The sequence below is a fragment of the Phlebotomus papatasi genome, chromosome 1, assembly GCF_024763615.1.
Source record: "Phlebotomus papatasi isolate M1 chromosome 1, Ppap_2.1, whole genome shotgun sequence".
NCBI classification, from domain to species: domain Eukaryota; kingdom Metazoa; phylum Arthropoda; class Insecta; order Diptera; family Psychodidae; genus Phlebotomus; species Phlebotomus papatasi.
Genome location: NC_077222.1, coordinates 69302226 through 69328182, shown reverse-complemented (window position 1 = coordinate 69328182; position 25957 = coordinate 69302226). Strand labels below are relative to the sequence as shown.

Sequence of the window (25957 nt, the reverse complement as noted above, 5' to 3'; positions counted from 1 at the left end):
CTGCCAAAACCCTAATTCTGAAGCAAGAGGGTCATATATAGGTAATTTGGGGTCCCTGAATTCATTTTTCACCCATTAAAAATTTAAAAAATCATAGGGGAAAGGGGGGGTAACACGTACACAGGGCGCACGAACACCAACAAATCATATTTAGTGAGGCAAACGGTTAGAGATAGAGGTTTGGAATCTTCGAAAGACCTCCCCATAAGGCGCCCCAAGGACTGTTATGATACTTTCGATTTTACCCCCACCCCTCCCCTTCCCCTCCAAAACCATGTACATATTTTTGTGATTGCTCGAAAACGTGTGGTACGTGTGGTACGAATTTTTTTTTTTATATTTTTGGATATGTTACCCTGGGGGAACATTTCTTCGTCCTTAGACGAAAATACCGTTAAATCATTTCTAATAACGGTTTTTCAAGGTCAAAGGGTAAAAAGACCCTACAGAGCGTATTTTTCAACCGAATGGTATCATGTTTGGGCTTGTTGGAAAGGCCTTGGAATTCTTGACAAGCCTGAACCGACTCCAATGGGTTAAGAACTAGTACAGTAGACTCTCGCAAATTCGGCTCTTTTAAGATCGGGCTACTTTTTAATTCGGGCATCGGTTACATTTGAAAAAAGTTTGTTGTCATTTTTCAAGATTGATTATGATTATGAAATGAATCAAATATCCTCAAATTTGGCATGGTTTGTCTTAGTTTTGATGTGATTTTGCATTATTGAGGGATTTTCCTGCAATTTACGTTATATATGAGTGTGTAAACTCAATATCTATATGCACATGATTAAAAAATCGTTGCATTTCAAAAAGTTTGTCGCCCGAATTTCTGTGGAATTCGGCTGACATTTCGGTCCTATATGCCCGAATTTGAGAGAGTCTACTGTAATAAACCGATTCATAACCGATAAAAATCAATCAAAAATCAATTCTATTACTCTTAAACTATATTTTGAGGGATCTTTTGAGTGATTTATGAATCGGTTCATTACAGGTTCATAACCGATTAAAACCGCTTCAGACTTGTCAGATATTCCAAAACCTTTCTGACGAGTCCAAACATGATACCATGCGGTAAAGAAATACGCTCTCTACACGGTAAAAACCTTTGGACACTGACCAAAATATTGGAACAAATTTTTTTGGAATCAATTTGTACCTAGAGAAGATATTTGTTTGTTCCAAAAAGTTTTCTTTACAGTTTCGTTACAAAATACAGTTACAATTTTGTTAGAGTTTTCTTTTGGAACCGTTTTGATACAGTGGAATGTCTACAAATTTGAGTTGATTTCGTTTTATACAAATTTGTTCCCGAAATTTGGAACAGAATTTGTTGTACTCAGCTGTTTTGTTCCCACTGTCAGGAACAAATTGGTACATATTTTTTATAACAATATTATTCCTACATCTGTAACATATTTGTTCCAAAAATTTTCGATGTCCGTGGACGAGGTAATTTTTGGAAACAAATTGTTACTCATATGGGGAATCTTTTTGTTCCCATTGTCGGGAACACATCCGTGTAAATGATTTCGTCTTACAGTTAAAGCCTATACTTCAGTCGAGATGGATTTCGGTGGCAGTTCATAAGGAACATCAAATAAAAAACTACTTGTGAGTGTTTTATACAGACGCATGTATGACGAAATCATATGCGAGTGCTGGCAGCAAGAGGGGAAGGGAATCTCAAATTAAAAAAGTGACACCATGTAGCACGAAAATTGCCACAGATTTGGCGTCCTCTTCACTTCGGTGACGGGTGACTGAGTGTGAGAGGAGGGATACGCTTTTATACTAGACGAGCTATTTATTGGAACAAATTCATTACTAATATTGGGTATCTTTTTGTTCCTCCTAGAATGTACAAATTTGTTCCAAAAATGTTCGGTGTCCGTGGACGAGCTACAATTTGGAACAAATTCGTTACTAATGTTGGGTATCTTTTTGAGTCTCATAAAATGAACAAGATTATGCCAAAAATTATGGTGTCCGTGGACGAGCTAATTCTTGGAACAAATACGTGCCGAAATTTTTTACCGTGTAGGGCTTTTTTAAACTTCTATACTTTAAGAAACCGTTATTAGAAGTAATTCTTATGCACATATATAATCCTAAAATAATCTCTAAAACATACCAATCTTAAACAATCTCTAAAGCATACCCAAAAATGAAAGAAAAATCGCAAAAAACAGAAATTCGAGAAATCCAAAAAGAAGAAAGTTTGGCGGTTAAAAAAGGGCGGGAGGGGGTGGGGGCCCTGGGCTGGTAAGTGAGGGGCATGTTAACGATTCTTGGGTCGAATTATGGGGGTACTCCTAAGATATCAAGTCTCTATCTTTAATCCCTTTGCTCCTAGGTACTAAAAAAAACCTCATTCTGGGTGTGCATAGTCTCAGAAAATTGCCTCGGAAGGGTCCCCGGGCAACTTTGGGCAAAATGAGGTTAGTATTTCCTGAAAGTAGATTAAATTTGAAGGAAAAAAAGCTTTTCAGAATAGCGGCAAGTAGCGGCTTCATAAGTAGAACCTCTTTGATGAATCTTAAGAATTTGAAATTTATTTCAAGTAATACGCATTATATGAATCGATGTCCTGGTAAATCCTTATGAGGAAAATTTTAAATGGTCAGTTTGCTGTCAGTGATAATGTCTTCTGAATAAATATGGCATAATTTCTTTAGAAAAGTACACTTGGCTATATCAATTAGAGTCTATGAAAACGTCGCTAAAAAGCCAAAAATGACGAAAAAATTTATAAAAAGGTGACTTTAAGAATCTCTATAGGCTAGAATTTTTGACCAATCTTAATGAAAATTTGGGGAAATGTTCTTCATTTATCGCTAAATGAAATAAACATAATTTTGGTTCGATTAAAAATGGTTGAAAAAATAGGTTTTGGCCGTCTTGGCCCCACTGTGCAACGGTCAGATTCACATGCTTTTGCATTTTATTTTACCAATCCACATTTATTTAAAAAGAGACCTTCCTTCTTCCATCCTCGTTTTGTACCCAGGGTACTCATGTACCGCAGTAACTCTCCACCAGATATAACATACCCAAACACCTGACGATGGCCATCGAGATGAGGCATGGGATTGAAGGTTATTGTAAAGCTCACGTAGGATTCTTTAAAAAATTTTCTCCCAACGTACATTGCTGATAAGGTCCCTGCATTGCTGTGACTCAGTGGGATGGGATTTCTGTCCAATCGATCATTCATATATGGATCGAGGATCATAAATTCCATATAAACCTCCGTGAAAATCCTCGTAACTGGAAGGGGTTTCTGGAAGGCACACTTGGTAATGTGCTCCACAAATACATTGCAAGTCTTAGGTGCTACATCAAACAGAAGAACTATAGATAGCCTTCCGTACACCTGAACAGCCCTGTCGTCTGGGCAAAACTCCAGGTAAATGTTCTTTCTACAATTGTTAAGGGGTACAAGTTCCCTAGGAATCAGATAGTTAGGGAAAAGTTCCTCCTCAGTCTTCTTCCGTGGACGTCTGTTGGGGATTTTCACAGAAGACCAATTTTCCACTCTGGCTTGCTATACAAAAGTTTAATACTTAAGTATCATATTTAATATCTTCCCCAGCAGAAAAAAATACTTACTGCTTTCAGCAAGTATCCTAGGAATTTTTCATTCTGCTCATCTATATTCCTCTGCCTCGTTCTCAGCTCAAGCTCATGCCTAGTTATATTGGTAATACCCTTTTTCTCAACACATTTTAATTTTTTCTTCTTTTTTTCCTGATTTGATTCGAAAGATCCAAAAGTGTTACTCATACTGAACAATTTGACAAAATTGAAATAAATGATTTTTTTGCTTATGAGATTTTTCAATAAATTTTCATTATGGGATATTAATTTGCAGAATTTGCAAATATTGCTCCCTTTACAAGCAATATGGGATGATAATCTCATCTTCTGACGAAGAAGACAGTAAAACAGTTCACTATCATTCAGATTTTGGTATATACAGTAATAGGGATCATACAGAACCACTAATGTCGGACAAAATTACACTTTTTGCAATTCCTAAACATAAATTTCTGGGATGAGTGATCTACAAAAGCACACATTGGTTGATTTGCTAGAGGGTCGCTCATGGGATTAATTTAAACCGTGAAAGTTTTCTTTTGATTTTTCAATTTTATCAGAATGTTCGTGAAGAAAAGATTATAAAGAACTTCTACTTAATTTTTTGGTCAAACTATTGAAGATAACAATTTTGGATCTTCCTAATATGTTGATATAAATCAAATATTTTACATACAGCAGTTTCTAAACTTTGTGCTTATTGTAACTTAATAAATATCCAATATTTCTGTTAAAGAAACAATTAGACTTCTTCAATTTTGATACTAGTCGATATTTTATTTAACCAGAAAACATTTTATCAATAAACCAGTGATAAGCCCAGATAAGCTTATGGTAGCTGAGATTCTTTACAGGTGACCTCGGAATGCGTATAACTCTTTCGCGTCACACTTTTATTCAGCAAATGTATTCATGTAAAATTGAGTTTTTCCTAATGCTTTATGATCAAATATAATAGTTCAGAAAGGAAAAAAAAATTCAATTGCGTGAAAATTCGGAAAAACCCCGGGTCATGACCCTGTTGTCCTCAAGGGAAGTGTACATGCCATTTGCAAAATCTACATCACGGGCTTTTTAAGAGTTTCTTTTGCCTGAAGTTATTAATTTGGCCAAAACCATGGCAAACTGGATTGTCTTGATGAACACTGTACTCCTGGTGTTCAAGGAATCTTCCTAGTAATCCCTTGAACTGTCACTGTCACAATATTTTGAGTGGTATTTGGCAAAAATAAACTTATCCACATATTAATTCACACACAATACAATTGCACAATATGAGACGCTTGCAGAATACTCTAAAATATTGCAAAATATGTTATAATTCATCAGATAAATATAAGATGAAATGTCCAGGAGCAAGATGTCCCACCTGCATTTCACAAAGAAAAACAATGTCCCAACTACATTTCGCTATAGGTTTGGGACGAAAACACTGTTACCCTTGCCGACAATAGGGTCATATATGACCCAGAAAATTCTACACGCTTTTCTGGAAAATTGAGAGTAGTTTATTATATCAAAATATGCATTATACAATCTTTGGATATTCTATTTTGTGTTTCTAAAGAACTTTTTGCTACAAAAAAAAATTATTATAAAAAATTTTGAAGAAGAAAAGTCATTTCACAAAGTTCGAAATTAGTGATTTTTGATCTCAAATATTTTCTTTTCCTTGCAGTCTTGAGAAAATTAGCCAAGAATCTTACATCCTTCTATTATGATGTCGTGCACAAACCGATAGATTTCAATTAATGTAAATAGTCAAAAAAATGTTTTTTCCCTGGGTTATATATGACCCTAATGGCACGAAAGAGTTAACCAGTATGAACGATTTAACACTTTTAGGGAAGCAAAAACAATTGTGTAAAAATTTGTCTCCTAAAAAATACTCACTACTAAATAAATGAATGTGATCTATAAATCGAATAAGTGGAACTAAAGCAATATTTAGAAATTATAAATGACAATTTTCCTATTTTATTGTCCGAATTGAATTTCAGTATTTATGTATTCTGCGCAATATAGAGATCTCTAGTGGACAAAACAACGTTTATTCTACGATGTTAATAATTTGAAGATTTCTACATCAAAGTTATGGCAACAAGTTGGGAAGATACAAAAAATAAAACAAAAATAAGCTTTAAAAAGTGGTTCTATTATTTTGGCCACCACTGTATACATACGTTTTTTTTCAAAGTTTTATACAAGTCACTACAACCCTTTTGGAAGTTTTACAATAGTTATTTTAGAAACGTGACTCTATTTATGTCATACCGTACTTCGAGAATTCTGCAAGATGATTAGAGAGAAGAAAATGGTACTTGGGTAATTTCTACTTAGTATTTTGAATTTTTACTCAGTATTACTGATTACAGTATAGTACCATAATTGATAGCAGTTAAAGTTAAGTATATAGAAAATAGGATGGTAGTTTAGGGTTCTTTAACATCCTAGTTTATTTAATATTTTCCGATGTAGCTGAAATTGTACCAAGTTTTATGTTACTTTGTTCCCTTTGTTCGTATCCTTTTAAGGGTATAAGGACGTATGATCAATATCCTAGGTATTTCTAATTTCAAAATTGTTTTTTTATGGCTCTGGCACACCTTTTAGATCGGCCAAATTTCATAAAATCAAAATTCACATCCTTTTCTTTCTTAAAAGTTTAGCATATGTCTATCCTACTCTTTCGCGCTCTTTTTCTTCTTTTGAACATCACACCAAATTAAATTTGGTTTAGTCCAATTTTGAGACCGAAAGAGTGGGATAGACTTAAGCAAGTCTTTTAAGAGAGAAAAAGAAGTGAATTTTGATTTCATGAAATTTGACCGATCTAAAAGGTGTGCCGGAGCCTTTATGAACATATATGTTCATTTTGACCAAATATCGTTCGTAACTTACCTTCATATTTTTCCTCAAATCTTATTGTTTCCAATATTCAATGATTTCGTCCCAAAAATTCAAATTTGTTGATTTAAAAAAATAGTAAATTGGCTTTAAAAAAATAGGAAAAACCCCAAAAAGTGGTAATACCAAAAAGAATAAGGGGAAAGACAGTTGAGGTTATTGGGGAGCTTTGAAATTGGGCTTTTTTCTTATATTTTTAAATGGAATTGAGTCCTATAATCATGACGTAATTTTAGCTTCGCAATGCGTTTACTAAGCTAAATTATTTCATAACATAATAAGTTCCAGTTTCATTTAAAAATTGGAAAAGAAGCCCAATTTCAAAGGTAACCCACTTCTCCTTAAGCACTAATGCTTAAAAGTTAAACAAATTAAATCACATGTCATAACTTTTTTTTAATAATATCAAAATTAACTCCATTTCACAAAAATGAACAAACAGCAAAAGACATCCCAATTTACAAAGTTGGAGAATCACGAAATTAAAAAAAAACACCAAAATTTTCAGTATTTGATATTTATTTTTGTAAAAAAAGAAGAAGAAACATATAAATTAATAGTAATTTGGCAAATTCTATTAACATCTATTCTCATTTTTTTTCAATAAATTAAAATTAAACGTTAATTAGGTTCAATATTGTGTGTCTATCATATTTTTCACATCAAGTTTTTTCTTCATTTTTTTTTAGTATTACAAAAATCTCTTCGCGCAACATTTAAATATTTCAGAGGCTTTCTCAACATCATTTATATCGCTCAAAAGGGTTTATAATGCAGATTGTGTTTGTTTTTTTATAAATAAAATAATATTGATAAAATGAAGCTATAATTATTATTTTATTTTGAATTATATTTCATTTTTAAAAATTATTAAAGAAAAAATTCTCCGAAATTGAGGAAAATGCGAAACCATTGAGCAAATAATGATAGATATTCCGCTGGGCAACAATATATTTTTTTAGTGAATTATCGAATATCATGCTCTCTATTTAGGTGAGATTCCTAATAATCTCACCTATTTCATTTATGTTCTTTTCTCTTTCTCCTCGCAAGATTTTTTTTTTAATTCTTTGTCTATAAACACACATTCACGCACGTCAAGTGTGAAAAATGGTAGATTAATATATTTTTTCATGTTCTATTTCTCTTTTTCTTCTTTTTTTGGAATAACAGTTTTTTTTTATCAAATGTTTAGCTTGGTGAGTTTTTGTTATTTTTTCTATAGCATTAATTACTCAGAAAATTCAATAAATTGGCTAATTATATTTCTCTTTTGAGTAGGAAGGCTAGAAGAGTCGTTCGGAAAGCTTGTGGCAAATTGAATTTCAAACTTTCGGTTATACATTCGATTTTATGGGCGAAATTTTGATTAGTTGCGTGATTTGTGAATGGATGAAAAGCATGAAGTCTTTTGTCTAATTTGAATTCTAAATGCTTAGCCAAACCTTACTTCATCACTGAAAAACAAATAAATTTTACCAACTTAAAATGCGAAAATATCTCTATTTCTATTTTTTGTACCGATGAAAATCTCCGCATATTGAATCTAAATGAAGATTCTTTTGTATACGAGACAGAATAGAAGGAAATTGAAAATTTACTCAATTAAAAGTTTTTGAGAAATCAATTGCAAAATAAATCAGAAGATATATTGAAAAATATTGATTAGGATAACATAGAGATCAGAATTAAGGAAAACATTTAAATTATCATATAAAATTGAAAAAAAATCCAAAAAATTTACCTGTGATATGCAACTACATTAGTATCGATCAGAAAATTAATCTTTTAAAAAGTGATAATTGAATTTTTAAGACTCATTTAAACGAGGGTAAATTGATTCGAATTCGAAAACTTCCTTTCGAAATCTACCGTTGAGGTCTAACCTAGGGTTCCGTCTTGCCTATCTTGCGCCGTATAAATCTCCTCTTATTAGAAGCTTTATGTTCGAAATATATTTTCGAAAATATAAGTTTATCAAAATCAGAAATTTCGTGTTGCGAAGCAAATATAACTGGAAATGTCTTTACTTAGTGATATTATGCAAAGTCTTGGTTGATTTGTTTAACAACATTCATTGTCATTTTAATTGCTAGAAATTTCAAATATGTGATTTCTGACAATGTCACGTGAGCTGAAATGGCAAATGCCACGGCTACAGAATCGCATTTTCGAAAAAGCTCTCCTGAGACTCAAACTCAATTTGTCATGGCATTGCCAGAGCGTTACAGAATTCCCCTCCTGTACGGGAATTCTGTAATTTTCGTGGCATTGTCACGCGTGAGTTCGAAACCTGACAATGCCAATCGAGCTTTTTTTGTCATATCATATGAGTTCAAAAATGCAATTCACTGATTTTTTAATGAAATACCTTTACTTAGTGATATTATGCAAATACAATCTGTCCTTGTTGATTTGTTTAACAAAATTCATTGTCATTTTAATTGCTAGAAATTTCAAATATGTGACTTCTGACAATGTCACGTTAGCTGAAATGGCAATGCCACGGCTACAGAATCGCATTTTCGAAAAAGCTATCCCGAGACTCAAACCCAATTTGTCATATGGCATTGCCAGAGCGTTACAGAATTCCCCTCCTGGGCAGTGAATGTGTATTCGACTGCAGTCTACATTTTGAAACATGTTTTTGTATCAACCAATTATTTTTAGGCGGTTAAGTGTGAATGCATTGGAATTACTTTTCCAATCATTCATTGGACGAATTTGAGATTAATACGACAACTGAAAAATCTGAAGCTGCCTAGGCTCGAACCTGAGGCCTTCAGCAATAGAGATACTACACAATCCAGTGATCCACTTGAGGCTTCAACGCTCTGTAGGTGAATTCTGTAATTTTCGTGGCATTGTCACGCGTGAGTTCGAAACCTGACAATGCCATTCGAGCTTTTTTTGCTATATCATATGAGTTCGAAAATGCAATTCATTGATTTTTTTATGAAATCGTTTTACTTGATGATTTTATGAAAATACAGCACGTCTTGGTTGATTTGTTTAACAAAATTCATTGTTATTTGAATTGTCAGAAATCTCAAGTGACTTCTGACAATGCCACGTGAACTGAAATGGCAATGTCACGACTACAGAATCCCATTTTCGAAAAAGCTCACCTGAGATTCGAACCCAATTTGTCATATGGCATTGCCAGAGCGTTACAGAATTCCCCTCCTGGAAAAGTTTTATATTAGAAATTTCGACAAAACTCAGGGGAGTTTTTCGAAAAAGTCACTCTCTAACCGTGACATTGTCATTGTGTCAATATCAGAAGTCATATTTTTGAGATTTCTGTCAATTGACAACGAATTTTGTAAAACAAATTGACCAATACAAACTGTAATTGCAGAAAATCACTGAGTAAAGAAATTTCATTGAAATATCGATGAATTGCATTTTCGGACGCATGTGAAATGATAAAGACAACTCAGTTGACATTGCTAGGTTTCGAATTCACGTAAGGGATGGCGATAAAAATTACAGAACACTAAGATGATTTTCGAAAGATTATCGTTTAAAAATAAAACCCTTATTGTAAATTCAATAATGCTACCTGTATTCCACTTGGCAATATTTTAAATAATTTATAATCCAGTTTATATCGAAAGCACGAGTTCGAGCACTCTGTCGGTTTTTGATTCTCTTATTTTAAGAAAATAAGATCCCCAAAGCTCCATTCACCTTGGAAACCTCGAAGGTGTCAAAATGAGTAATTCAAAATTATTCTTTTCACAGGAAAAAAAGTATAAAAATTGAGAATAAAATTTAAGGACAGACTCGAGCTTTGTCAGTTCATCCATTTTACAAAAAAGCAACTTTTCCTTCTGTTATACGGGCTTCAGACCTAAGGCTTAACCAAATGGTTTAAATGCTCTAATTTCTTATCAATTATGATTTTTTGGGAAAATTTAACTTAGGATTGGATTATTAACGAAATATAACCGATTACGCTCTTAAAACGCAATTAAATTGGACGCTATATAGGATTTTGAGACCTATGGGAACTGGGCTAAAGCTCTAGTCTGAAGACCGCTTTACTTAATGCAATAATGAGACAATTATTTGCTGGCATAGGTTCCAATTTTAGCATATATCTTTTATTATTTTCCTTGTTTGAAATTTCTAAAATAGAATTGAAATACCGTTATAATTCAGTAAAATCCAATTTATTTCAACATAAAAGAAAAATTATGAATATTTCAAAATTTGATTTTTCCACAATTGGAAAACTTGTCTTGAAAGAAAGGTTATTTCTGTATTAAACCACTTGCTTCCCGGAAGAATTTATGGAAATATTTCTGAGAATTTTTATCGCATTTAAAAATTCTTTGAGAGAAATTATTCTCAAAAATATGAAAAATTTAAATTGGAATATGAAACATTCAGCCACACACACGCATACGATTATATGTGCGTATTCTTTATCTTATTCCAAAATTAAAATCTGTCAACGTATGGGCATGAATAAAACTTAAATAGAGAAATAAAAAGAAATACATAGAGCATCATGAGATACTTACAATCTCAAAATGTCATCTATAAAGAGTTTAGATAAGAAAAATAAAAAAGAATTTTCCTATGATTTTGGGCCACCATTCTCATTCTGGAAAAAGAATAAATTGCGCAAAATAGCCGTTTTCGTTGCTGACCGCTTAACATTTGATTTGTCAGTTTTTGGTGCACTACTCCCTGCCTCTGTGCTTTTTCCCTTGGAAGACGATGCCGCCCCCTTATCAATATCGTGTTCAAATGTCACGGATATTGTCGCTTCATTGCTCCCCTCTTCCTCTTCCTCAACCTCCAGACTCACATTCTCCGGGATGTAATTGTTGGAACCTGTGTTACTATCCACAGACAAATTCCTATTCTGGGAATTTGTCAGTTTTCTCTGTGAGAATGTCATCCTCTTGTGACCCGATGACAAACTCGATGAATCCAACTCATCCCGGAATGATCGTTCAGAACTTCTCATTGATCGTCCACTATCTACACTCAACTTATCGGCTCCCAAATCCTTCAACATTACAGATTACAATTCATCAGAGTCCTATCAAAATTGAAGTTATTTCTCACACTTGGTTCATTCTTACCTGATCAAGTGGTACCGTGTACCAAGCGTCCGTCTCCTTCTTGCCATCAATCACGTAGCAAACAGTGCTATCGAATCGCACTCGTTCAGAAATGCCATCTTCACTCACATTGGCCGAATCAATGTGCTGACGTGAGCTGAGAATTGATCCAGCTAGGGCTCGAGTGGACGCTGTATCGTTGAGAGTATTACCGGATTTTTCACTTACACACGTTACCGCTGAGGCCGTTTCCGATGTACTCACGTCCGCCTGCACTTCCAAGCGATGCCTTAATGATTTCATAAATAAAAAAAAACGAATAATTATATACAGAATCTCTTTATGAATTTTTATTTGAATTTTTATTTGTAAATTCAAAAATTGCTGAATTCTGTTTATTGTTGAATTTTCTTTTCATTTCGAAGATTTTGATTTTTTTGCCTTTTTAGACATTTTTATTGGTTTTTCCTGTACTCGGAAAAACCTACTGCGAAATGATTACATCTGATGCTCGGATCTTCACGATATACTTATTATGCATATGAATATTTGATGTTCTATATGACTTTTGCCCAATGAAAAGCATCTCGACTGAAGTATAAGTCTTAATTGGAAATTCAACAATTTTTACACAACTTTTGTTTAAAAATTTAACAAATTTGGTTGAAATACACAAGGTTTCACACTATAATAATGTTAAAAATTATGATCAAACTTTAATAGTGTTAATTTTTGATCATGTGATAAAAAATACCATAAAGTTGTGTATTTTTTCACACTATAATAATGTGAAAAACTTTAATCATACTATAATAGTGGTAATTTTTAGAAGTTGTCAAACAGTTTTAAAGCACGAAACATTGTTGAAAAATTCTTATATCACTGAGAAATTTTACACAGATCGCAATTAAATAATTAATTTATCCGATTTCACACTGTTATAGTGTTAAAATTTTACACATTTTTAAATTAAACAACATTGTTGAAAATTTTTCAACTATAATAATGGTAATTTTCAACCACGTGACAATAAAGTACCAAAATTTTGCACTATTATAGTAGTAAAATTTTACACATTTTTTACTGTGTAGATAAGTCTTCACTATCTGGAAGGTAGTTCCGACAACTGTTCCGTCCGGAAACAATTACAGCTAACGAAAAAAATATAGTGACGGACAACAAAACAGAGCTGGTAGCTACATATTCAAAAGGCAAAAATTTTTTTTTGTTTTAATTTGAGAAATATAATAGAAAAATGAGGAATTTAAAATATATTTTATTGGCATTAGGATAACTATTTAAAAAGGAGTGTGAAAGAGTATTTCCACCGTTTTGCTCTGGAGGTTGGTGGTCAACTCTAAGACGGAAGTGGACGCTTCTTGCTTTTCTTCACATTACCATGCTACCGAACTATGCTTTCAAGAGATTTCTGTATCAAAAGTCAATTGAATAAGTAAATAAATACTTAGCGAAAATATATTTCATGTCTTTATTCTTAATACAAACTACTTAATCAAAGTCTTTTACAATGAACTTAATTAAGTATTTAGTGTTAAGGGTTTCATTACATTAGTTTCGCCATTCGCAACAAAGCGCTAATGTTTGTCTCATTTTCATATAAATTTTTTCAAGTAATTTGGATGTTCTACAACTCCTTAAAAATAAGTTATTGAGTTAGGAACTTATTAAATACTTAATGCTTTACACTGAGAAAAAAAGAGGGTGTGATTAACATTTTTTCCTCATAACATTAACACTTTTTAGGTGTAAAAATATATCAACATTTTTTAATGTTAATTTTACACCTTTTCAAGGGTAAAAAGGGTAAAATTAACATGAAAAAAGGATAACTTTAACCCCTAATACACCTAAAAAGGGTATTATTTACACCGATTTCGGATCAATACTGCAGGGTAAAATTAACATTTCTGGAATGTTATTTTAACTTTTTCGGATTTCTCTCAGTGTAGTCGAGCAACTCTAAATAAGATTTTTTTTTTAAACTAAAACTTATAATTTTTAATAGATTTTAGATTTATCTGAAGAGTAAAGTCTTATTTGGAATTGTAGAAATCTTTCATTTGCAGCACGTTCTGAAAGAGGCTATTCTACTTAAGAAATGGCAGAAAAGGCGAACTGGATACAAATGCGCTAAGTTCACGTCACTCAAGTGCAGATTTTTCCCATTTCGTGCCTTGTATCTGCTACAATTTCTTACATTGAATGTTCACTTTTGACAAACGATTTTCAGAATATACTAATCCTCTAAAATAGTTAGCGAATCCGAAAAATTTTGGAAACGCTTATTCATTCGTAAATCATAGATTTTATTCGCACAACTTAACAGAGCTAAATGAAAATTATCTTGACTGGAGTATATTCTTAAATCAAAAACATTTAAAGATATACTTCAGGCGAGATGAAATTTATGTCGAAAAAGAGTAATAAGTGTATCGATATCCGTCGACTTAATTCAAGTCGCCCGTTTCAACTTACTAAAGTTTACAACGAAAAAGAGTAACAATTACTTCGATATCCTTCGAGTTAATTCAACTCGGCGATAGGGTTGTTTCATCTCTACTGGTAGATGAAATATTAGATTCTGCTTGAAATTGCCCCCTTGTATCCTATAAATAAGTTTGTCAAAATTGATGTGTCGTTGTGAAAGCTTTTTAATGCTATTTATGGAAGAAATTTGTAGTCTCAGTCTTTTTATCTGAGTGAGAGGTAAGATATCGGATTTCGAAATTTTCTACTTGTCACATTTTGGCCCTAGTTTTCCTACTACTATTGAAAGTTTTAAAATTTAATTAATAAGAGTAATAGAGTCTAAAAAAATAATTAAAATTTGTTGGAAATAAGGAAAATAGTTCTATTTATTCTATAAATCGTCGGTTGCGGCTATCTCTGTCGTATCTGCATTCGGAGCAACTACAATACAGACGTCCCCTTTTGCGTAAAATGCTGACACAAAAGAAATGCAGATACGACAGAGGTAGCCGCAACCGACGATATTTATGTTATACGTTTTTAAAAAATACTCACCCAGTAATACTGCCTGCAAGGGCTGTTGTGGATTCTCGCGTTGATGAACTCACAACACCAATACTTGGATTTTGACCAGAAACGCCCAAGTGACTTCCACTGGCCACACTCAGACTCACTTCTCCAATACTCGTGGCTCCAATCCTCGATACAGCATCAACACTTGCTGCATCTAGTAGCAAGAAAAATCTCGAGTTAAAACCTTAAGAAAAATTTTATTTTAAACAAAAAATAATCTCAAATTAAATTCATTGAATTTCGAGGAAAAAAAACGACACGTCCTTAAAAAGCCAAAAAAAACATGAGTGTGATTGTGATATTCATGCTGGTTTCAAAATGTCACGTTTACTGTTGAACGTCTTGAAAAATCGTCTTTTCAACATGACTTCAAGATCATTAACACTTTTTGTGAGTGACGAAATGTGCACAAGTTTTACGGTAAAAAGTACATTTTCGTGGTTGAATTCCATTTTCCTTGTTCATTACTCTACTTTTCTTCATTTCTTCTGGCTTTTCTTGTATATAGACGACAATTTCCTGTGAAATTTTCCTAATTCTTTCTTGAATATGCACGTACAACTAAATCAAAATAATTGATTAAATTTGTGAATCGATTTTCACTGTAATTTGCTTCAACGGAACAACCAAATTTATCAAGTCTCGAATGTACCGAATATTGATTGGAAGAATTTAAGGGGTCAGAATGTTCCATTATAGAGCCAGAACTCAATTAGTTCATTTGGATAAAAAATTGCTGCAATGAATTTTAATTTCTTGGAACTTCCAAAGATAAATACAGTAGACTCTCCCTCCATTGGGCATTTGGGGCAAAATGTCATCCGGTTTATCGATAGATTTGGGCGTCAAAGCTTTTGTAAATTCCACAAGAAGCGCTCAATTATAAAGAACCACAATAGGAAGAACAACGAATTTGAGCAAATTAGCTTCATAATTAAATGTGAAAGTTGTCAACAAAATTTTTCGCCCGATTGAAAAAGAGCCGATTGAGCGAGAGTCTACTGTAAATTAAATTTGCTTTATTAACTTTTTAAACAAGAAGCAAAAGCATATACTTCAGAAAGATAATTTATTATATTTTTATATAAATAAGACTAATGGGAATAAATAATTAACTTATGCTAAATAAAAACGAGATAAATTTATATTCTGGGTAATCATTTTATACATTAAAATATTCCCTACCTACCAATGAGCCGTAAAGGTTTCGGTACACTTTTTAGATCAAGGAAAATTTCATGAAATCAAAATTCACATTCCTTTATTTCTCAAATGTTTTCCACATCTTTATCCCATTCTATCGTACTCAAAATTAGTTTGAACTAAATTGAATTTGTTACGATATTTAAAAAGTGGAAAAACTATGCGAAAATGAGTGAATGACATCTGGAACATGTTTGAGAAAGGGAGTGAATTTTGATTTCTTGAAATTTTCTTGATCTAAATGTCAAATAAATGTATTAATCATTGAAAATAGGACGAAAAATTAAACCTTCTTTCCAATCCGTGGAAAAACTTAATACGCTATATTTGTTTTTTTTTTCTTTCAAAACGTAAAGGTGTGCCGGAGCAATAACAATAATATTATAGGTCAAGTAAAAAGTCTTAAGGTGTCTACACATTATAAGAAATTTCTATCAAAAATGAGCTTCAAGAAGTGTTCTTCAAGAAAATTGCCTACACATTGGTTAGAATTTTTGACAAAAAGATGGATTTTTGAAGAAAATTTGTCTAATGTGTAGACAAATTTCTTCAAAAATCATATCCAATTCAAGGTAATTTCCATCAAGAATTTTTGAAAGAAATTACCGGCTACACATTGGAATAAAATTCATCAAAGTCATTCTTGACAGAATTCTTGACGGAAACCATCACGATTCAAGATTGTTTTTCACGAAAATTTGTTATTTTCTGCTGGAAAAAGTGAGAAAAACGTTTGGTGAAGTTCCTTGGGATAGTATTTAGTGAATTTCTGAAGAAAATCTTCTAAATATGCAAGGGAATAGTGTTTTTCTGGAGATGTCATTCCTGGTGGAATCCAACCCAGCTTTTGAAGGAACATTTCCTGTGATTTTTCTCCAGAAATTGCCGGAAGTTAATCCATCTGTGTATTCTTGAGGTGTTCCACAGTACAGTGGCTTCGTACTCCATGGATTGCAAGATGGATGGAAAGGAGAAAATTTACGGGCACTTTGGAATCTCTATATGCCTTGGTTACCAATTACAACAAGAGCTAACCAGAGCCACCGAGGAAATCTCAATGCAAACGAGAGCTGTCCGGAGATACAAGAAGCCATCACTTGAACCCCCAGAAGAACATCAGAATGATCTTTTATATCATTCACTTTCTCAACCACTAGGAACTATGTGGGATTGCTTCCTTTCGAGAACACCAGAACTGGATAGCCACAGGCCCTCGATTCCTCCGTGGGACTCCCAGTTTGAATAGTAGTGCATGAAAAGGTGGTGAGAAATAAAAAATAATCTAAAGTAAAATCCTTAAAAAAAATTTTTTTATTGAATCTTTTTTCTTTTTACAAGGAGATTATCCCGAAAAAAAACAACTTTTTCTCCACAGCAAACTGCGAATATCACACAATTTGTAGATGAAAATAAAAATAATGTTTTGAGGTTATGGTCCCGTATTCCGAAAACAAAAATCGACCGTCAGTCGTCCAGTGTGAAGTTGGTCAAATATCATTCATAATTTCCCACCAAGTGTTTTGTGATCTTGTGTGTCGAAGGGCGGGAAGACGAAAATTAATTATTTTGAGCGCTTTTGTTGTAAACTTGGAAGAAATGATGGAGGAAATACCTCGAAAAAGAAGAAAGTGGTGCAATTTCTGGAGGAAAATCACAGGAAATGTTCCTTCAAATGCTGGGTTGGATTCCACCAAGAACGACAACTCCAGAAAAACACTATTCCCTTGCATATTTAGAAGATTTTCTTCAGAAATTCACTAAATACTATCCCAAGGAACTTCACCAAACGCTTTTCTAACTTTTTCCAGCAGTGAAACAGCAAATTTTCGTGAAAAACAGTCAGAAGAGCAAGAGACTTGGAAATGATGGCAAACTGTCAAAAAATTTTTGATGGAAAATAAAAAACCCAGTGTGGAGGCATTTTTCTTCAAAAATTCCTTCAAAAATATGAATTTTTCTTTAAAAAATTCTTGAAATAATTCTTGATGAAATCAGCTCCAATGTGTAGACACCTTTAAGCCTTTTAAAGCTTTATTTTGAAGATGAAATTTACATAGTTGGGATTATTCGATTTAGATCAAATATGCGCCATTTTGTTTAACTTTTGTTCATTTTGAAGGTAAATTCATAATTTTACGATTGTAGAAAAGCTCATCCTACTGGCAAAAAAAAGACTTGACTAGGTCATTTTCACAAGCCTTTTTTGAAGACAGTTTTGCATTATCAAGAAATCCTTGAAAAGATGACAATCGTTTGGTGCCGGGTCTGTAGGGGAATTTTGTAACAGTATGACAATGTCATATGACAAATTTAGAATTTTCTATGTGGTAAATTCAGCAAAACTATTCAATAATGTGACTCATATCAATCATTGGATAGGTCTATACAACTGCTTATAATGGAGATTCGATACCCACTATCATTTAAGGTTTGTACTTTTGAATATAATAAGGGAGATTTGTGTAGGTCCAGTTCCCCTACTGGACTATATAGCGGGTGAGATAGAATGTCCTATGCAAGCTCTCGAAGTATAGGAGCTTCGTTAAAAATATGTGCGGCCTGGCGTTGTATTGATGGAACACAACACCCTCCCATTGGTCAATTCTGGGCGCTTCTGATCGATTGCCTGCTGGTTAGTTGATGACAAAAATGGTCCGAATTGAGCGTTTGGCCGTTAGACAGCAGCCCATAATAGATAATTCCCTTCCAATCCCACCAAACACACAGCAAGACGTTTTTGGCTGTTAATCCGGGCTTGGTAAGCGCTTAGGCAGGCACAACGCGCTTTTACTATGATTTTCCGACTTTTGTACTCCTATGTGACCAATTTTTCATCATTACTCACCATTCGTCCCAAAAACGAGTCGATCTCGTTACGTTTCAGCAAAGAATCGCAGACATCAATTCGGTTCTAAAGGTTCTTTTTGACAATTTGTGTGGTGCCAGTGGCAACCGCACATTTAGCTTTTTCGTGAGACCAATTTTATGCAAATGGTTCCAAACTGTTTTTTGGTTAATCTTTAGTTCTTGAGCAATAAAAAAAGTGCTCTTGTGCCGGTCCAACTCAACGATTTCCTTGATTTTCTCGACATTTTCGATAATTGGCCTAACAAAGGGTGCCTCATCTTTGTTCTTCATTTTACTGTGTTATCACACTTGCACATTAAAATTTTAATATGATTCACATTAATTGTCGCTGGTGAGAGTCCAAATGTGTAATTTGTGTGTTTGAATCATTTTGTATTCAAAATTTGATCTATTTGTTTATAAAAAGGTAGACTTAGCCCGCAAAATTTAATATAAATGGATTTATAGCATTAATGCGAAAAATTAATGCGATTTTCTCTTTAATTTTTTAATGTGAAAAATATTTATGCTTTAGGTAAATTTAAACTTATTTTTGCAGGCCAAGCCCACTTCATAATCAATAAATAGAAAAACCCCAAATATTCAGTGACTCAAAGACACAAATAACATATTTGGACGCTCACAAGCAACAATTAATGTGATTCACATTAGAATTTTAATGTGCAAGTGTGATAACGCCGTTACCTTTTGAAGCACCGATTTGCTGTTGTATCCGTTGCATCCGATATTGTATTGGGTCCATAAACAGCAAAATTTTTTTTAACACCTGTATCGTCCTTTTACTTTTCTCGTAATAATACTGAAGAATATATCGATTTTTCCCTTGCATTATCTTCAATTTGGAAAGTTTTAGGGGGAGGACTTGGGGCTACATCGATGTACGATTTTTACGCATGTTTCGAAAGTAAGCAAAGCCTTGCAATTATTTTATTAAGATCTACAATTATTTTGTGTATCTAACTTAAATTAAAGCCCAGATTCTTTTAGAAGTATGCGAAAAAAACGTATATTAACGTAGCTCCACAACTTAAAGTAGCCCCATCTTCCCCTACCATATAATTTGGCTCGACCAAACGCAAAACTGTCAAAGAACTTCTTAAAGAGTATTTTCACCGTCCAAATACCGTTTAGTATGATCCGATGTGATTTACATATCGTGAGATAGCTCACTAAAGAAATCTTGCGAAAAAGGCTCAAGACTTTTTATTTGACCTTAATTTGTCGCAATAGAGGAACTAGACCTTCTCATGAGCGAAAATTCTAGTTAGCACACTAGCCATTGCGTGGCATATTTTATTAGATTATATCAAATTTGTGCAGTTGATTGAGCAGATTGGAAGTAAAATCATAGATTTGGGAGTAAATTTTGGTATTTTTAAACTCAAAAAGAAATATTATTTAAATATTTGGGTAATTATTTTATAAATAAATTTCGAACAAGTACAAATTATCTGTGAAAAACACAAATGTAATGTATTTTAGCATCACTGACTTAGAAGAAAGTATAGAATTCATTTTCATAGCTAAATTCAATAAAAAAAAATCTTTAAATTGTGCTTCCATTAGTGAAATTTGATGCGAAAGGGTGTGAATTAATTATTACTGATTCACAGGATAAATATAAGATCTATTTGGATGAATGTACCATATCGTAAATTACACTGAATTGATAGGGCGTGATTAAGTGTTTTCTCATTTATCAAGTTGTTCCATTTATAGGCGAAATTTCCTCTAATTTTCCCCTGCCAGACAATTCAATTAGGATGATAAAAAATTAATCACTTTCACTGTCAGTGATTTTTCAAGCCTTTTTTTTCAAAAGACTATTCTTAGCACATTTTAGGGCTTAGTAACAAGTAGTAAATAAATAAATAACATACCAGGATTTCTTGCTGCACTATACTCTTCCTCAAAGTCAAACTTGAAGCCATCTTTTGTGGTAGATACTCCACAACCGGCCCGACAGAGAGACACAGGCACCACGCCATATACATAGAAGAGTAGAATTGGAACACCAATGGCTACAGCTAAGCCGGCCAGAACCGGTGCCACGAGGACCTGCAAAAGAATGCACCAGATAGAGGTCAGTATCTTTAGTTCATCCATACCACCACATTTTTGCAATGTTAAATCAGCCGGAAAACAGGAGCAAGTGAGGGAATCATGTATTACTTTTACATTGATTGACCCCATTTTGAGAATGAATCCATACCCTTTTCCCCGCACCTCAGCACAGGTCGTACTGTATTCCCATTCATTTCCACACCCGACACAGTGCAACATCATTTTATCCAAGAGAATATTTAGGTCAGAAACTACGTCATCGTTGAGATGCTAAAGGATACGATGGGGATAGGGAAAAAAATTGTAGAGAGAGAGTATATTTCAAAAATAGTTAGAGGGGAATGAGAAGAAAACATTTAATCCTCTAGACAGCCTACAACATTTTCTCTAATGTAGTAGTCACTTTTCCCTCGTCATCATTTCCCTCAATAGCACACAACAATAAAACTCAATTGATTGAGAATAGAAAAAAATAGAAAAGTAATTTAGCCACTGAGAAAAAATGGATAAATTGGAACAATAATAATTCGATTGATAAAGCATTTAAGCTCTCAAGAGGAAATTTTCCTGCTTAGCTATCATGGTCATTTGATAAAAGTTAGAAATGGTAATGATAAATTATTCACCCTATCTTCAATCATATCGCGCATATGAATTCACAGTGACACATGTTCTTTAAGGGATTTTAAGATATTGACTTCTGGTTTTCAGTGACCCCCCCTTAAACGTTTGTTCTGTTTCCCCTCATTTATCTCCCACCCTACCAAAAATATATTCTTTTGACTTAATTTGAAATAAAACTGAACGATTTCTTTAATTTTTGTATTTGGTTTGAGAATACTTCAGAACATTTCGTCAATACGTAAGTTCAACTACTCTACAAGGGTTTATTTTTAACAAATTTGGTTAAATTTCTTAATAATACAAAACTTAAAGCAATTAACACTTAAGCGTATACTTCAGGAGAAAAACTAATAAAAAATACATAGAAAACTGTCTCGAAAAAGGAGCCAGTCTGATAATTAAAGTCATGGAGGAAAGTTTATGAGGTTTTCATTTGAATCATTGCTCATTTTGCCTGTAATGTATACTGTACACACTTGAGACTAAAGCCGAGAGACGGCCTAATGTAATTATAATTAAAATAATGATCGGATTACATATTCAACAGTTTATGACTAATTCGTACCTCGGCTTAAGTGAGTTAAGAAGAAAGAGTTTTAGTTTTTTTCTCATTCATCTGAGAATATGTTAAAAGTCTACAAAAGAAGTAGCAACAAATAGAGTTAAACAAAGGTATAGGTAATTCAATGGGTCAAGTGGTAGAGCACTCGCTTTATGATGCAAGTGTCCCGGGTACGAATCCCCTTTAGGTCACCAGGAATTTTTCTGGCATTAAAGGTGTTCGAATTGGATCCAGTGAGCTTCACTGCACTTGATTCCACGGTCATGGGACTGACAATCTCATCTCGTCTAAAAAAATAATAATGGATATCCCGAACTCTCCTTGTGGGAAGGCCTAGTTCCTCTATGGAATGTTGTGTCACCATTATTATAGGTAATAGAAAGTCGAAGTCAAATTTGTAAAAGAATTACACTTCATTTATAATCCGCAATGAATTAATATTTTGACCTTTAAACCTAATGCCCCAGACACACTTACGAGTTAAGCCGAGAGACGGTTTAACGTAATTATAATCAAAATAATGATTAGACTAAATTCTCATCAGTTTCCCACTAACTAAGCCGTTTTTTGGCTTAAGCCGAGAGGCGGCTTAGTCAGAAACCGATGGAAATTATAATTATAATTAAGTTACTCTATCTCTTGGATTGAGTCCTAAGTGTGTCCAGCAATTAAAGCAGTGGAATAGATACACTTCAATCTGATATGTTTCCTCTGGACTACTATTCCATGCAATGAACGATATGTCTGCCCTCAAAGAAAGAATGCCTTTTTTTACGTCACTTCTCCTCAATCTTCTGAATTACACCCCCAGAATTACATGTTACGTGGTCAGAGGTGGAGAAATCACGACAATCACGACATGTTGATGACAAAAGACAACAACCACGCGATCGCATAAAAGGAGCAACCCTTAAACCTTTAGTATGAAGTGGCAATTTCGAAATCCACCATTGGACGTGATATTCCATTTACACAGAGCAAACAGCAAAAAAATCAACATCCACTTTACCATCATAAAAGATCGTTGCAATAAAAATTTTTCCACAACCAAAAGGAAATCTCCCAAACAAGTTCTTTCACATCGTTCTAACCCCTTCTGCTTTTGCACGTTACCAAAAACCACTTTTATATGACTCATTTTTACGATGATTTCTATTGCCCCAAAGTGCGAAGAAAGAAGTGGCTTTCCATGGCATTTTCTTTTACCCTCTTATAATTTTCTTTCTATATAAGCTACCCCTCTTCTGCCCACTTCCACTGAAGTATGTTTGTCGCAGAGATATTATGAATGATTTCCCACAATTACATCATAAATAAAGTCGATAAGATTTTTATGGGGACGCCCATCTTTGACAGAATTCCCCTCAGTAAAGAATGAAAGGCTGTTGACATAAGTCACACGTCGTTCATCTTGAGAGCAATATGCGTGCACAAAGGGGAAGTTCTTCTATATGATGACAAAATATTTAGTTTGGGGCTTTATTAAAATAATATGAATAATATTTATTTAGGGATATTTCGAATATTTTGTCAAGATATTTGCAGTAAAATTGTGATGTTTTTAAGCCGTAATGGAAAATGGCTAAGGTAATAATAATGCAGAAACTTGAGTAAAATTTTGAAGGGTTGGTTAAGAAAATATTTTAAATTTTCGATCATTAAATTAGTAATATTACAGGGTAAGGGATCATAATTTTGACCAGTATGCTTATAAGCATCGATGTTCCAAGTTTGAAGTGCGATATTTTCGATACTAATTGACTTTTTTTGTTACTCTCTTTTCAGAAGGGTTGTTTAGAAACTTGGCAAGCTATTTATCGTCTTATTTTTACTACAATTAGTTTTAATACGTTTAAAAATGAATTGATATGTAGAGGTGAATTTGGGTCTTATTTTGGACAACTTGGTTATTAATTTGGACAACTTGGCTGTAAATTTGGACAGCTAATCCGCCTCAACAGGATGCCCATTATTCTTCATTTCATGAACCAATCTTACAAAGTCCTCTTGCTGTTTATGTAAGGGAACCGTAGAATGTCACAAGAAGCCCGGAAACTTTCCATATCATTCATTAAAGTGAGTTGACTTCGGTACTCCAAGTATGCTCGGATTCACTCATTCCTTGACCTTTCCGGGAGTCTTTCAAGGCTTTTCTCGCTACATCTCTTTCGTAGAGATGATGCTCCTTTGTTTCTCCAGACATTTGTCCAACCTAGTCATCACAAAAGCTAAAACTTCACGAAATTTCCAGAGAAAAACACCTGCCCAAAATAAGGATTATCACCTCACTGGTGAACCTCTTAGAAAATTGCCCATTTTTCACACGAAAAACGTAATTCACAAGGAAAATCTCACTTCAGGTATGTACAAATCACCATTAATGTGAATCAACACAATATTTAATGAATATTCAATAATATCACTCAAAAAGAGCGAAGAAACATTGTTAGTACTTCACCACAGCTAAATGAGACTGAAGTAAACACGAAGTTCTATCATATTTCTCGTAAGCAATTGCTCACACTGAATTTTCCATAAAGCAATTTCAACTCAAATCATATTCAAAATTTAACGTATTTAGTGTTAAAATCTTCCAAAAAGAACAAATATTTAGATAGAATTCATTATTCATCAAATATTGGAATAAAAATCCATCATTTTAATCAATTTATTTTTAGTGTCCAATTTTATCCTCAAAGTGTCCAAAATAAGAAACTGGACAAAATTCCCCTTTCCCCTACTAGCGTACATTTTAAACAAATATTGTGTGTGAACTAGGGGAGACTGAGGAATTTGAGGTGATTTTTCAAGGACATTGTGATTTTTTGGAAAATATTTCTTAGCTCATGTTTTACCCTTGGGTATAGGCAATACATCGAGAGTAATGCGGATGCTGGAAAACAATTGAGTTTTCCATAAAAATAAAATTTGTGTCACTGTGCATTTTTCTCTTTTCACAAAATACCTGGGGTAGAAGTAACCACTTTCTGGGGAGGATGTAAACACCTTTTTTCCCACCCTTGAAATTAACTTTGCACCACTCTCGATTATTTTAATTACTTAAGAGATATATAAAGACTGTATATTTTTCAAAAAATCACGACACTTTTTACAAAGAATAATTAAAATAGCAAAAAAACTAAAAGCATGCATATCAAAGACATTTTTCAATAGATTTTCCCCATATTTTGACATCATGTGACTTTTTATTGAACACAGCGCCACCAATTTTTTTCGTAATCTATGAATTATAGATATTTCGCATGAAGGTCAATTTCCCGCTCTTTTACCTACTCATTTTGTGAAATTGAAATTGCCTGTTTACATCTACCCCAAATGCTGTTTTCTGACCAATTATTAATTCTTTTAAAGTAATGAGTATCTCAATTTCTCTAGTAAATGCATTAATATAATCCTAAAAGATGTAGGAAAGAACTGGTATTACTACATTTCGATTATTTTACACAATTTTTAATTTCCAGGTGGAAATCCAAATGATCAAAATAATCGAATTATCAACATTTTCAGGAAAATGATTTTTATTTTTAAAGTATATTAGGATTTTATTGACCAATTTATCTGTGGACATACATCCCCATGGTATCTATGAATGCTTATCGGTTTTATCCTCTGGAGTCTTAAAATTAATGAAAAAAATCACAGTGTTTACAACTACCCCAGATTACTACTGCCCCAGTTCCCCCTATGTAAATGATTTGCCTTCCGTTTAGGAAAGCAAAAAGTATTTGAGATTAAGGTAAAATGTTCTGTTTAACTTTAGAAAAATAAAACAACTAAAGCCCATTAATTGACTAAAGAAATCTATAGCAAACATAAACCATAAAAACCACATGTGAAAATTGGTTAAATGCTTCAGGAGTAGCGATCTCGACGAAAAGGGCAAAAAGACCAAATACAATTGATGGCGCCGATCTGGATTAGTTACTGGATAAAGATGATAAAATTGATCATTTGGAGGCAA

At 33.3% G+C, this 25957-nt stretch overlaps 2 protein-coding genes across 5 annotated transcripts in view; both read right to left on the bottom strand.

The window, feature by feature from the left end:
- Window positions 1–2947: 2947 nt before the first annotated feature.
- LOC129804157 (uncharacterized) lies at window positions 2948–3789 on the bottom strand. Its single transcript, XM_055851272.1, has 2 exons — window positions 3616–3789; window positions 2948–3550 (listed from the first exon to the last, which is right to left on the bottom strand). The coding sequence occupies exons 1-2, from the start codon at window positions 3787–3789 to the stop codon at window positions 2948–2950; spliced, it is 777 nt and encodes a 258-aa protein (XP_055707247.1).
- A 6883-nt stretch (window positions 3790–10672) lies between these two features.
- Window positions 10673–25957, bottom strand: part of LOC129798844 (E3 ubiquitin-protein ligase RNF19B-like) — an 80255-nt gene continuing 64970 nt past the window's right edge. For all 4 annotated transcript variants that reach the window (XM_055842252.1, XM_055842278.1, XM_055842270.1 and 1 more), the window contains exons 8-11: window positions 20606–20783; window positions 14637–14808; window positions 11613–11880; window positions 10673–11536 (exon numbers count right to left, since the gene is read on the bottom strand). In XM_055842252.1, the coding sequence (XP_055698227.1) occupies window positions 11099–11536; window positions 11613–11880; window positions 14637–14808; window positions 20606–20783 (1056 nt within the window). In that variant the 3' untranslated portion in view covers window positions 10673–11098. The remainder of the gene's footprint in view (window positions 11537–11612; window positions 11881–14636; window positions 14809–20605; window positions 20784–25957) is intronic.